General features: G+C 43.4%; 1 protein-coding gene across 1 annotated transcript in view; it reads right to left on the bottom strand.

Annotated features, from left to right (window-relative positions):
* Window positions 1–15,229, bottom strand: part of PTDSS1 (phosphatidylserine synthase 1) — a 63,767-nt gene that overhangs the window by 30,716 nt on the left and 17,822 nt on the right. The window contains exons 3-4 of the mRNA XM_058564668.1: window positions 9,134–9,178; window positions 6,111–6,235 (exon numbers count right to left, since the gene is read on the bottom strand). Of these exons, the coding sequence (XP_058420651.1) occupies window positions 6,111–6,235; window positions 9,134–9,178 (170 nt within the window). The remainder of the gene's footprint in view (window positions 1–6,110; window positions 6,236–9,133; window positions 9,179–15,229) is intronic.

Below are 15,229 nucleotides of genomic sequence, written 5' to 3'. Positions count from 1 at the left end.
ACTACATAATTTAAATATTAAAAAATTCCAGGGGCTGGCCCGGTGGCCTAGTGGTTAAGTTTGGCACACTCCGCTTTGGCCGCCTGGGTTTGGTTCCCAGGTGAGGATCTTCACCACTTGTCGGTGGCCATGCTGTGGCAGCGACCCACGTACAAAATAGAGGAAGACTGGCACAGATGTTAGCTCAGGGCAAATCTTCTTCAGCAAAAATAAAATAAAATAAAATAAAAATCCAAAGCTTTTAAGAATTTTGGTTCCCTCTAGTATTTTGTTTTTAATGTGACATACTTTTACATAATTTTAAATAGATATCTTTATATTTCTGTATTTATTCTGAAAGTAATCATATGACAATATAACAGTTCTCAGGAATCTCTACATTTCATTCTTTCTTCCCCAAATTAATCTGCTAGGAAGAAGTAAGATTTGGAAAACAGCTACCTATTATCAGCCAGCTGAAAGAATTAAGTATAATATTTTCAAAGTCTAGAAATGACACTTTCTAAGGGAGCAGAAGAGCACCTCGGCGCTCTTCTTTCTCTTCTGAAACCCCCCACATCGGATTTCCTAAGCCTTTCTCAGATCCAACGCATTTCAATTTGCAAAGCCAAAAGGACATTTTTTTAATTTTTTGTGAGGAAGATCAGCCCTGAGCTAACATTGGTGCTAATCCTCCTCTTTTTGCTGAGGAAGACCGGCTCTGAGCTAACATCTATTGCCAATCCTCCTCCTTTTTTTTTCCCCCAAAGTCCCAGTAGATAGTTGTATGTCATAGCTGCACATCCTTCTAGTTGCTGTATGTGGGACGCGGCCTCAGCATGGCTGGAGAAGCGGTGCGTCAGTGCACGCCCAGGAACCGAACCCGGGCCGCCAGTAGCGGAGCGCGCGCACTTAACCGCTAAGCCACGGGCTGGCCCCCAAAAGGGCATTTTTAAAAATTGTCTTTTTTCAGAAACATTGTGATGCGATATTAGGATGTATAATTGAGAAATCTAGAGAAAAGAGGAAAAAATTCAATACAGATAAGTCAAGATAAGGCATAAAAAAAGAAAAAAATTTCAATAAGATGAAGATTCTCTTTCTGGGCTCTGGAACAACATGTGCCTGACTCAGGGACTCACAGAGTGACAGAGAGAAATGCCCTTGGGCTGAAGCACTTATATATTAGGTTAAAGAGAGCTGCAAGGCCCCAGCACCCCCAAATTTCTCAATCACTCTATCCTCTTATTTACTCTGGAACACACTGCTTAGGGTTAGATAAGAAGGGGTGAGTTCTCTTTTTAGAAGGCTTCTCTGAAAAAAATCATAGGTTGAAAACAACTTGGAAGGCCATTCCACTCTCTGTGAGAATGTTTCTGTGTTTTAACACATGGAAAGGCACTTTGAAAATCATAGAGTCAAATGTCCCCCGGGTGGGGATGCAGGACCCTGCAGTTTAATGCAGCCGGGGAGCTGCACACGCAGGCACAACCCTGGGAAGCAGAAGAGGCATTAAATGAGGACATCCCAGAGCCAGAACCGGAGAGGGGCAAGAGCGAGGAGTGCGTGCGCGTGAGTGAGCGGCAGGTCAGGACCAATTCTGCCTCCCTCCTAACCTGTCAGAGGGCAGATCTTGGTGGCTCCACACTCTCCCTCAATTGCCCAACACTCAACAAAATACCAAGTTCTATTCATTTTACCTCTCCAAGTGTTTCTTTTCTCCATCTCACCGCCATTATTATTTCTTGCTTAGATGTCTGCACTATAGCTTTTTAAAATTATGAAATGTTTCAGGTATAAAAAAAGAACAGATGACTCTTTAATAAGCACCTGACTACCCACCTCTAGCTTAAGACTGCAAAGAGTTTTAAGTGGTTTGTCTATATTCACTTTTGCTTCCTGTAATCGATTCTCTACAAACAAAATGGTTTTGCAGACCATGAGTCAGACCATTTTGGGGGTGCATGTGTTTGGAGGGGTAGGTGGTTGGGTAAAGCATCCTTCCTGGTGTGGAAGGATCTTCACTACTACATACTCTACGCCTCCTGCCCACGCTCCCCCTCACTCCTCCTGGGGAAGCTGGTGACCTTGCAAGAAGAAAGAACACATGTACTCCAACCTCTTTGGGGTCCTCTCTTTGGAAATTTTTTGCCTACGAAGAGCAGAGGTTCTTATCTGTTCCCTCAACCTTGCAGAAATGTTTGTGGGTTGGGCCTGCCTTGTGGAAAGAAGCTGGTGATTGTCCAAGGGGACAGAGGAGCATAAGCCTGACTCACTCAGGAGAGGGGTGCTGTTAGCAAGGCCACATGGCCCAGGTCTAAAGCCATCTGCTCCACTGAGCTTTTACCAGGAAGAAACTGCTGACATTCTGCACTCTTTTTTCTTTCTCCAAACTCCACTGGAGATGGTGGTATTATTTACTGACCCACTCAAACACCAACCGAGATCATGTAACTCCTCTGCTTAGAAACCTGCCATGACCGTTTATTTCATTTAGAATAAAATCCAAAGTCCTCATCCAAGTCTCCCCAGCCTCAGGAATCGCCCTCCTCTGCCTCTTCATTTCTGCTCTCCTGGAGCTCTTCACTGATCCCAGCTCCCCCGAGTTGGGGCCTCCATACAGGCTGTTCCCTCATCCCTGAATAATGGCCTTGACCCCCTACTCCCACATTGCTTGGCTAACTCCCACTCATTTTTCAGTGGTCAGCTTAAACATCAGCTCTTCACAAAGCCCTCCCTGACTTCCTAGCTAGACTGGGTCCCTTTTATATGTTCTAACAGCACCCATTTCTTTTTCTTTACTGCACTGCACACATTGCACTGCAGACTGATATCATCATGCTTTCTTGATTCTATGACACATCTTTTCACACTGTAGTATTTTGAGAATTGGGATGAATATTTCAATATATTACAATGTTTGGTGCATTTATGATACAAAGTTTCCTTTTTCCTCTCCCAAAAGCCATACTATAATTGATGGTGCATCTCAAAACTGATGCTGACTTCCTGACCCTATGGTCAAGCTTACTGTTACAAAAACAGACAACCAGATGCTATGCTCCTCCTGTGGGATACACAGCACCACCTATGAAGTAGTCCCACCCTAGAAACTGAACTGGAATCTGGAATCCGATCCAGCCTCCACGTCTAACTTCCAGTTTATAGGAAATACAGGGGCACAGAGAGATATGCTAAATGATACCCTGCAAATGCAAGCCGCAAAATCCAGACGTGAGAACTCTATAGAACAAACACTATGGTTTCTTTGACAAATAAATTTCTAGGTAAAAAAAGGTAGACAGGGACTACAGATTAAGAGAGATTTAAGAGCTACACAAAATGCAATGTGTGGACCTTGTCTGGATCCTATTTTGAACAAATCAACTGTAAAATACCTTTATGAGGTGATTGGGGAAATGTGAACACTGACTGCATACTGCTAACTGTTGAGCAACTGAAAATGACATTGTGATTATGTTAAAAAAAACAGTCCATATATTTTAGATAAAATATCTGAGAACCGTTTCAAAATAATGCAAGAGGTAGGGGGTAAAAATGGCACAAGACTGGGCATGTGTCAATAACACTTAAAAAGAATTGTTGAAGTTGTCTTTTTTTTTTTTTAAAGGATAATTTTATTCTACTCTTTTTTTTTTCTCCCCAAAGCCCCAGTAGATAGTTGTACGTCATAGTTGCACATCCTTCTAGCTGCTGTATGTGGGACGCGGCCTCAGCATGGCCAGAGAAGCAGTGCGGTGCGTTGGTGCGTACCTGGGATCTGAACCCAGGGCCGCCAGCAGCGGAAGGCACGCATCCAACCGCTAAGCCACGGGGCCGGCCCCTGAAGTTGTCTTGAGTGCAAGAAAAAGAGCCAACAATGATTTGTTTCACTTGTCTTCTTGTAGACTCTAAGCTCCAAGGGGACAGGGAGCGAGCCTACCCTCTTCCCCACTACCACCAGCACAGGCTCTAGCACACTGGAAAAGCTCCGTGAGCATTTACGACTGAAGACTGCTGCATCAGACAACCGCATTTACAGATCGGGTGTGCTCTGAAAGCTTGTCTGAAGCTTAGAACATATACTGTTGAATAGAATCAATATTCAGAAAAGTAGCAAACTTTTCAGTTACACAAAAAAACTGCCTCTAATAGGATTTCAATGACCCCTGATACCAAGTTATAATATTAATTCTAAGGGGAAAAGGAGTCTGAATTTCAACGTGCGACACCAGGCATGGACCAGAGCCTATCAAGATTAGGAAGAAATGGGGAGAGCAGATGACCCTGGGAACCAGTTGTTTTCCATAAAGGTCCTTCTCCTTACCACAGACTCTATCAAAGGGATGGTATTTCTCTAGAGCCATCAATGAACAAGTCCTCAGAACTGTGAAAGATTACTTTAAGGAAGTATACAAGGGATGGGGCAGAGATGGAGAAGACTAAGGCTGTGCTAGTACCAGCTGGAACTCCAGAAACCAAAAACAGCCTCAGATTGTGCTTTGCATGGCAAGAAAGAATTAGCCAATACTTGAAAATTAGATTTTAAAAGCCAGTTTCAGCTCTTTGGGGCTGTAACTGCAACCTTCGGATGTCTCTGTGAGGTCAAATTCCTAATGAAGCTAGACGTCAAGAGCATTATTAGATCCAACCTTCTCCCACTGGCTGTGAGAACAGGACCGAGATGCACCAGCAAATCCACCCACAAGTCAGTTTACTTCATAATATGACCAATTTTGCTTAAAAACTCCCCGAAAATTGTGGGGGAAAATATCATACCTGGGATATCTTTCTCCTAATCTCCAGCTCATAAGGCTCCTGTGAGCATCAAAGCACGTGTTATTATTCTAACTGTATACCCGAGGCACAGGCCAAAGGAAAAGTAGAGGTTTTGGAGTCAGAGGGATCTTACCAGTTTGTGCTTTGAGCAAGGTACTTATGCATTTCAGGCCTCTTTTTCCCCCTTGGTAAGGTGGGGATATTAACGCCTAGCATGCACGCATGAGGCGTACATAGACTCCATATAAAGCACCCAGCACAGTGCCTGGCAGATAGACAACCCAGTCAGTAACCGCCACCATCCTCCCCACAACTGTCATAATCATCATGGTCATCGTTAGAAGCTGTTAAGTCACCTCGTACCATTCTCTTCCTTACAGCAGGAAACCCCAAAACTGACTTTTCTCCCTGAGACTTGTAAATAATTTTCGGCATTCTTATTATTGCCTTTAGCATGTTCTGTACAAAAGTGACAGATAAAATCTGGAAACAGCACTCCCAGCAGGTCTGACTCATCTCCACTACAGTAGAATGACCACTTCTCAGGCCTCTGATTCAGTCCCTTTGTCTTCTTTCTTGCTGGCTACACAAGGGACCATCTATGGCCCAAATGCCTATTCTCCTTTTCTGAGCATCACTAGGTTTTTCTCCAATCTATACCACACGGTAGGCATTTTAAAAAAAAAAAAAAAAAAGGGAAAGGAGTAGCATTACAGTATAAAATAGCATCTTCACTAAAAGTAAAAGCACAGAGTAATTTTAGCCAAGAATAAAATTATTTTTTTTGGTTTAATAAAAATAATGAAAGAAATAGCCTAAATCATTGCCCTTCAAAGCAAGCAGGGGGAAGGATCACGGCACCAGGACTAGAGTTAGGGAGCAGAGATGCTGAGGGTGACAATGACGAAGCAGAAACGGGCGCCATCACTGAAGACTTGGTGTGTGCCAGGCACCGTGCTAGGCCTCGTAGATAGTGTTACTTCGTTTAGTTCACAATAAACTCCCCAAAATAAGGATTAGTATTCTACTTTATGAAGAAGAGAACAGGCTAACAAGTATGTTGCCCAAAGTCCCACAGCTAACAAGTGACAGAGGCAGAATTTACGTTCAAGGCTGTCTGATGATAATATTCACATTCTTCCTATCGTCCCCTTTTGCTCCGAGAGAGGATTTCACTTCACTGGACTGTATCATTCATGGAACCCACACACCTCACCAACCTGCCCAGAGACCCGGCTTTTAGATATCTACATGGGAAACATGGAGAAGGGACAATTTAGAATGTGAAATCAACCACCTCCTACACCTAAGAGTCCACCAATTTCTCTAAGAGACCACTGGCAAGTACATACCATGACATCTGCTTCCCTTGTGGCGTATCGAAGATTTGGATCTAGCCAGTACATTATGGACTTAACCTGCTCGAAGTTCAGGAAGAGGAGGAACACCAGGAACAGGAAGTACAGCACACTGAGTCCTGAGGAGACAAAAACACCCTCGTGTTTAGGAGACCTCCGGGTGTCAGACACACAACACACGTTAGACCCAATAGCTGATGGCCCAAAGCAGACACTGCAGCCTGTCGCGGCCCCATTACAATCTGGTGTTTCCTGTGATGAGAGTCTGACGCACAGTCCTTAGTCAGATTGAGAGCGGTCAGTAATCCTCTCTGAGAAAATGATGCTTAAGCTGAGAGTTGAAGGACTGGCAGACAAAGCGGGGGTGGGTGGGAGTGAAGGGGTGGATGCAACACTCAGGCAGGGAAAAGGCGCGCAGGCAGGGCCCTGAAAGAGAAATGTGCTGGGGCCGCATGTGGCTGGGGAGCCGGCAGAAGGGGAAGGGAGCGAGGCGGCACTGGAGTGACAGTCAGGACTGGGGGCCACAGCGAGGATTTCAGATCTTGTCCTAAGTGAAAGGAGGAGCACTCGATGAGCTTTAAGTGGGGAGATAAAGTGATCTAGGTAACATGTCACGAAGCTCACTCTGGCCACAGCGTGGAGAGCAAATGAGGTGGGCAAGGCGGTGTGGACAGCCAATCTGGGGCAACTTCAGTAGGGACGGTTGTGAGGTGCGAGAGGAGGCCCAGGGCCACTTATCCGCATTTTCCACCCATGTTAGCGCTTGCAGGCATGATGTTATTGTCACGTCATATCATAATTGGTATCCTAATAATCACCTCATGTCATTTAAGAAAGAAAGTTAATAATCTACTTAAAGAAGGCAAAAGCCTGCAAATACATTTTAGAAAGATTTGATGGTGGTTTAGAACTAACCACCAGGGGCTTTGTCACTTCTCCTGTCGAACCTGCTAGAATTAAAATGTTTGTGTAGGACATCTAGACACTGTGATACAAATGACCTTGGACCACAGCACCCATCCAAACTTGGCTCAGCACTCATCTCCCACAAGCCACTCCAGAAAGAATGTCCGTGACTGGAAGGAAATCCCCCGTGGCGGCTACAACACAGGCCTTCCAGCGGGACCACTCCCGCTCCTCAGGGAGCTCAGGGGAGCTGGAGAGTAGCATGGCCAACCCGGCCCTGCACCCCAGGGCCCAGGGAACACTCATTCTTAGGCACACAGGTATGAGAACCTCGTTAGGTTTGCACTTATACACCTATTTTTACAAATTTTCATTTCAAATGGCCCCCACTACATCTTTTTATTATAATCTTTTCAAAAGAATTATTTTAAGACAGAAAAAAAGTGTCTTTGGAGCAAGGGTTCTTAAACTGGAGTTCATGGTTGGGCTTCATGGTCTATGATGCCCCGGATATAATATGCAGAATTCTGCGTGCACGAGTGTGCGTGCGTGTCTGTGTGTGTGTATTGGGAAAGGGTTATAGTTATCATCAGATTATCAAAGGGCTCCATGATCCAAAAAGATCTCAGGTAAGAAATGACTGCTCATTACCTATAATGCACCACATGAAATAGGGAAAACTCAGATGTAGCCAACTAGCTGAAAATAACGTCACCTCAAGCAGCAGTATGGAGTCCATGTGATGTAAGTATGATGCAACCAGGATTATCTTTTTAAAAGTGTAAGTGAATCATGTCACTTCTCTGCAAAAAAAATCCTCCCGTGACTTCCCACTGCTCTTCGCTCCACGCTCCTTACTGGCCTGGCCCGCCAGCCCTGCAGGGTTCTGTCCGGGCCCAACTTGGACCTCTCTTGTTACTCCCCAGGGCCTGCTACACTCCAGCCACACTGGCCTGGAAGACACCAAGTTTATTCTGGCTGGGGACCATCTTCCAGCCTTTCCTTTGCCTGGCCTCCCTCCCCCATCTTGGCTTAGATCCTTCTTGCAGGTGGGTGTCCACATAAGAGTCCTGCCTTCACGTCTCCTCTCATAAGCAAGAGAAGGCAGCCACTCAGTCATCATCACCTCACAGAGTTTTAATAAACTTCCTAACACTTGGCAACACCTGATATGTTTTGATTATCGATTTGTGTAATAGTTTGCTATATCTGTCCTCCCTCCCCGGGGCTCCTCCCCTGACTACAAGGGGTGCTGGGGGGAACCTCTCATCTGTGTGGCCATGCCCTACAGCCTCAGGGCCAGACAGGCCTGCCACACAGAGGCACTCCGTGAATACCTGCTGAGCGAGTCACAAAGAGTCACCACTAAGGTCACCATGTAGGTCAAAGAGACCTATGATCTCTGAAGGCTGAAAGAAAAATATGCAACCTTGGGCAAAATATCCATTTTTAGGGTCCTTTTGCATAAGATTACATTTTCTGAACCTAAAATAATTTATTTGATGTCTTATTTAGGCAAGATGAAGCCAATACCCAAAGTTTTGAAGATCTGTTTTAAGTCCATTCAGGTGATTTGATTATTTGGCCTAGAAATCAAGTAAAAAGTAACACGTCTGATATTTATATTAGATGCTTGTCACTAAACCTTAGTTCAAATCAGGGCTCTTTGTCTAAAGACTTCTCTCTTTCTCAAGATCTTTCCCATTCATAGCCTTGAGGAGACGGCTGGGTTTTCAGTCCCTCTCGGATGCTGACAAGACAAACGAGCTTATAGGACACACCGGAGTTTGTATTAGCGAACAGCAACATAAAGATGCAGAAAGAAAAACAAGCCGCATTCCCTTATGTCAAATCCTATGTACAGTAAGAGACAACAGCATAAGAAGGGGGCGAGTGGAGTCGAAACAGTCCACATGTACAGGAATTTAAGCTATCACCAGTACTTTTTTTTGTGGCAAAGAATTTTAATAAAAAATTTATATTAGCAACACCAAAAAGTAAAAAGCTATAAAGCTTTACTGTAGAGTGGTAAGTAAAACTGCTATAATGATATACAGAAAAGGAGTTTTTAAAGTACAACATATTTTTAAATCTACTAATGGTTAACTCACCAAAAACCATTCGCCATAAGGCTGGATGAGGTCGAGTAAATGGACCTGCAGATAGATAACATTTTAAGGTTAGAACGCACTGGTTTCAAACAAAGACTAAAACTAAAGAAAGTGCTGCTGATCTCCATAAAGAAAAACAATTAAAAAAAAAAAAACCTCTCATCTTTTTTTTTTTTCCCTACATAATTTGAGGTCAAAGTCTAGACTGAAATGTTTTATCCACACTGTAACAACCCTTTTATCCACATTGTAACAATAATCACCACAATTGTATCAGCACCAATCTCCACAATAGAGGTGTTTTTTTTTTCCCCCCTAATGCTTTATGTTTAGCACTCTGACCATAACTTCCCATGGAAACAATGTTATCACAGTGAGTAGTTTACCAGGCTGGCCTTCAGTGTATGTAATACATATTGACAAGTGAAATCTCTCAGCTAGCAGGAACTGCAGAGATGCGGAGGGAGGGAGGGAGGGAAAGGGAGAGAGAGAGAGAAAGACAGAGACAGGGACAGAAAGGGAGGGGGGGGAGGGAGGGGGGAGAGAGAGAGAGAGAGAGACTGACTCTGACAGTGAAATAGAGAAACACTGCTCCTTGAAAACAAGTGAGGTAGGGAGTGAGACTGAAAACAAACCCTCTGAGCACTGGAACGTGCTAGTGTAGTGGCTTTTGATCACGAACTGTGGTAACAAAATGCCTTTTACATGGCAATCCAGTTCAAATACACAGATGCGGATTCCACGCAGTGAAAACAAAAGTTTCACAGGATGAAACTTACTCTTACTACAAATGATACACCAATAATTTCTCCTCTATTTTATCTCATTAAAAGAAAAGGTAGAAGAAGAAAGCAAACAAGCTAGGCCTTGATCCACTAAATTGATTTACCACCAACTGAAGGGTTGCAACTCACAAATATTGAAGAGTGCTCTAGGGGGCACCTGACCTATTTGGGGCTGCCCGCACCTTCGGAACAGCCTTCCCACACTTGGAGAATTTCCAGCATTATGAATCCCCTATCTCCAGGGGAGATGCCAGAGCTTGCTGTCCAGCCTTCTTTATCGCTAGGGCTCGGTCCTTCACTTGCAACCATGCCAGACTTGACCTCAGGAGCTGGTGACAACAGAGGAAAGTATACAGAGCTCTCCTCTCCCTCTGGCCAGCAGGGACAGTAGTGTTTTAAGTGGCGCTCCTCAGATTGGTGAAGGCCACACTGGTGATCGTGGCAGTGGTAGCTCCGTGAGAGTTCGCTGCAGGTGACAGGGGGACAGACAACAGCCAATGCTCACTGGGGTTTCCTCGTTAGACCAGTTCTGGATGACATGCCAGTTCCTACAAGCTGGGCCTGGGGCCTGGTTTCCGAGCCCTCCTACAATTTCTCAAGTCAGCCAAAATCTTCTATCTATTTTTTAATTGCCAGAGTCAGCTTCTGTTGCTTGTAACCTGTAATCCTGTCTGAAGCAAATATCACATTGTAATTTTTATTCTGGAACTCATTCTAAAATCCATCTCTTCTTAAAAAGATTATATTAAAACATATTTTAACTGCTTTCTTTTGATGAATCAAGTTCATATTAGGAAGATCAGTTACAAGTATCTCCCATCATGCAAAACTATTCAGTTCCTGAGTTTAGATGCTGAGAGTTCAGAAGGTGAGTTAGGTTCATGAGACTCTGCTTTATCCAAATTAATTTGGTATCTGAGTATTGGATGGCAAGTAATGACAGCTCAGAGCATGAGAGATTTATCTAAAAAGTTATCCAAATCTGTTCAATATCTGAGTTTTGATAGTGATAGCTCAGAGAGCAAGGAATACCTGTATTCTTTTTAACAAGTTTTTTTTTTTTAATGTTACCTTGCTGTAGTTTTGTTTTTTTGTTTTTTTGTTTTTTTTTGTGAAGAATATCAGCCCTGAGCTAACATCCATGCTAATCCTCTTTTTGCTGAGGAAGACTGGCTCTGAGCTAACATCTATTGCCAATCCTCCTCCTTTTTATTCCCCAAAGCCCCAGTAGATAGTTGTATGTCATAGTTGCACATACTTCTAGTTGCTGTATGTGGGACACCGCCTCAGCATGGCCGGAGAAGTGGTGCGTCGGTGTGCGCCCGGGATCCGAACAGGGGCCGCCGGTAGCAGAGCGCGCGCACTTAACTGCTAAGCCATGGGACCGGCCCCAATATCTGTATTCTTTTTAATCAGCTGTTTCTTTCTCAGAAAAGCACAGCGAAGCACAGAAACCAGAATCCCCTTCCAGATAACAATGCTGTTAACTTTCTTCAAAAGTTCTTGGACGGCTTTTAGCTAAAGGATTAGCTGATGGCTAAAAGTGTCATCTTTTAAGTAATTTTCTCTTCTAAATCCTCTTCACTGATTTTTGGTTGATGTTTCTTGACTTGTCACCATGAATGAATGTAATTTGTATTATAATGGCTGTCTGTCTTGCAAATATTACTTCATCCATACTATCAAATTAACCTTTCAGACATAACAAGGAACCCAAGCTTTCTCTATGCTTTTCTCTTATAAGGTCCAACTCTAAAATTTTACGACCTATTATTTGGCTTGCAACCAAATTTCATGCCCAATCAACACTTAAAATCATATAAATAGTGTTATCCTCAATAACAATCAAAATTATAATTTATAATAGTCAGCAGTACTTTCCAGAGCACTTACTGTCTGCCAGACTGGGGGATGAGATCCCACACACATTATCTCTCAGTTCTGACGGCTGAGTGATGTGGGTGCTGCCATCAACCCCACTCTACAGATAAGGACACTGAGGCATAAGGAACTCGCCCAGGGCCACATAGCTCCCAGGACTCCACCTCCAGTCTGACAGCACACATGTACCTGCCCATCCACTCTGTCAGGCCTGGGCCAGCTCTGGAGGAGACAGTAGGGGGGAGTTGAGGTTTGCGTCAGGACCGCCTCGGGGAGAGAAGGAAGCTCGCTAGTGGTGTTTAGAGTTGCTGCAACGTGGAACTGATAGCAAAGTCAGGCGAAGCGAGAGGGCAGGGAACTGATGTAAGTTCCTTCACATCAACCAGCAGAATGGCCTCCAGAGCCGTCTTCAACCTCTGAATTCTTCAAGAGAAGCCTCCTGAGAACAGAACCCACCCCTTCTTATCTAACCCCAGCAGTGTGTTCCAGAGTAAATAAGAGGATAGAGTGATTGAGAAATTTGGGGGTGCCGGGGGCCTTGCAGCTCTCCTTAACCTAACAGATAACTGCTTCAGCCCAAGGGCATTTCTCTCTGTCACTCTGTGAGTCCCTGAGACAGGCACATGTTGTTCCAGAGCCCGGAAAGAGAATTTTCATCTTATTGCAGAGCTATTTGTTCTTTTAAAGCCTTATCTTGACTTACTGCTATTGAATTTTTCCCTCTTTTCTCCTGATTTCCTACTTACACATTATAATATCACATCACAATGTTTCTGAAAAAATACAATCTTTTTTTTTTTTTGCTGAGGAAGATTCGCCCTGAGCTAACATCTGTGCCAATCTTCCTCTATTTTGTATGTGGGTCGCTGCCACAGCATGGCCACCGATGAGTGGTGTAGGTCCGTGCCAGTGAACTGAACCTGGGCCGCCAAAGCGGAGTGTGTGGAACTTAACCACTAGGCCTCGGGGCCGGCCCCCCAAAAATGCAATTTTTAAAAATATCCTTTCAGCTTTGCAAATAGAAGTGCATCAAATCTGAGAAAGGCTTATTAGCAAATCCGATGTGGTGGGTTTCAGAAGGGAAAGAGGAGTACCAAGATGCTCTGCCCTGAACCAGGTAGGTGGGAACCACTGGTGTCTTTTGCCTACAAAAGACGAGTTAACACACTGGAATGTAAGGTAACCCTTTTAGTAGCTAACTTCAAAACCCAATCCAGGTTTTCTTTCAGCCATCAAATCTGCCAACTTCTTTCTGAGAAGAAACTCTGAATGTTTCAAAGTAGTATTTTAAGAAGTGCATTCTAGTAGCATTGCTCACTAAGAGTACCATCTTCACCATCAAAGGCAGTAATATCGCTAAAAATGTTATTACATTTCTTAAACAATTGAGAATGAGGCTGGCTATAGTCAAGTGTCCCTTGATTGGGGATACATTCTAAGAGATGCATCATTAGATGATTTCGTGGTTGTGCGAACATCAGTGTACTCACACAAACCTAGATGGCACAGCCTACGACACACCTAGGCTACATGGTACTAATCTCACGGACCACGTGGTCTGTCATTGACCGAAACGTCATTATGTGGCACATGACTGTACATAAACCTCAATATTCATGCTCACTAGATCACCCACACCTGGCTACTCCAATCAAGTCACCTCTTTGAAAGCCATGCTTTGCACAGCTGTCATCTGCTCAGACTCGTTAGTTCTATCTATAGTCTCCCATGAACACTGACTTTATCTCAAAGCGTTACCCATAGATCTTATTTCCCAACGAACTATTTTCTCAGTGTTCTTGTAAAATGAGGATTCCTTCCCTTCCTCTGACTACTGCTATGGTAAGGAGACTATTAGGAGTGCTGCATCTCATGCTGTATTTCTTATGTATACTCTATTTCTGATCTGACAGAAGCTGCCTGGAAAAGTCTGGATCCAGTTCAGTTACTCTCCTCCTTGATTATGCATCACTCCTAGAGTGATGAGGGAGAAACAGCGCCGTTTTTGTTTTGGATTGTAGTTTTCTTACAAGGCACATTTGAAAACTACCTGTTTTATCTTCTTTGTCCGTCCCTACATCTAGAATACATAATTTTCAATCAGATATTAAGAGCAAATATAATTTCAAAAGAAACAAAAACCAAACATCTTCACCATAAGAAGAGCTAGCATTTAAAAAACTACCTCGGAAATTAGAAAATAAGATCATTACTCGACTTGGCAGCTACAGTTATACCTAAGAAAAACTAAGTTTAAGGGACCAAAGCTGAGGGAGGCATGACTCTTTTAAACAAAAACTAGGAGTTACATTTCTGTCCTCCGGCCCTTAGTGTGCTTCATTCTCTTGATTATTATTTTATTTTAGCTTCACTGAGCTACAAATTGACAAAACTGTAAGGTATTTGATTACTATTATTTTAAATTTTAAATGTCTCTAGGAAAAACTTAGAAAAGTTTAATAAAATTATCTATAAGCAAATCTGAAACCTAAGAATTTTTTTTTTTACAAGAAAAAGTAGTGGAGGGCCGGCCCCGTGGCTTAGCAGTTAAGTGCGTGCGCTCTGCTGCTGGCGGCCCCGGTTCGGATCCTGGGCACGCACCGACGCACCGCTTCTCTGGCCATGCTGAGGCCGTGTCCCACATACAGCAACTAGAAGGATGTGCAACTACGACATACAACTATCTACTGGGGCTTTGGGGGAAAAAAATAAATAAATAAAATTAAAAAAAAGAAAAAAGAAAAAGTAGTGGAGAGGGCACAGAGAATGGGGGGAGACAAGAACTTTTTTTTTTTTAATTTAGAAGACAATGAACCTTCTAGATCACCTTCAAACCTCAAGGATATGTGATAAGCACTATCTTAACTCAGAGAAGTCAAATGAAGATGAAGGACAAAAAGAAGGATAAACTCAGGAAAATCAAGAAATACTAGTATTTTGCTCACCTCAAAATACCTTAAAGAAGTGCTAAGTGGTGTTTCTCTAGCAGATAAGTAAAGGAAAAGAGACGACTAATTCTGTGAACTTTTTTCCTGGCAGATTCATTACTTAATTCAACATATACTTATTGAGAGACCACTGTGGGCCAAGCACTGGGGGTAGTTAAGGCCCGAGAGGTTTGGGTAGGGTGGAGTTGAAGGGGGAGGAACAGTTCAAGGAAGCCCTCAGACGCCGGAAAAGCACACCAGAAGGGCCCGTGTTGAAAGAAATCTCACAGCCAACTGGAGACTCAAACAGGTTTCTAAATTTCATTCCAGTGATACAGTTATAATTACACTCCAATGATACAGTTGTATAATTAAAATTACACTTACACTTGAGTGTCAGTTGCTATAATGAGATGGGAGTAGTACTAAAAAAATTTTTTTTGTCCTAGAAGAAAATATAGGCAGTAAACTCTTTGACATCAGTCTTAGCAGCCTCTTTTTGA

The sequence above is a fragment of the Diceros bicornis genome, chromosome 21, assembly GCF_020826845.1.
Source record: "Diceros bicornis minor isolate mBicDic1 chromosome 21, mDicBic1.mat.cur, whole genome shotgun sequence".
NCBI classification, from domain to species: domain Eukaryota; kingdom Metazoa; phylum Chordata; class Mammalia; order Perissodactyla; family Rhinocerotidae; genus Diceros; species Diceros bicornis.
This window is presented reverse-complemented; position numbering and strand designations above follow the sequence as displayed.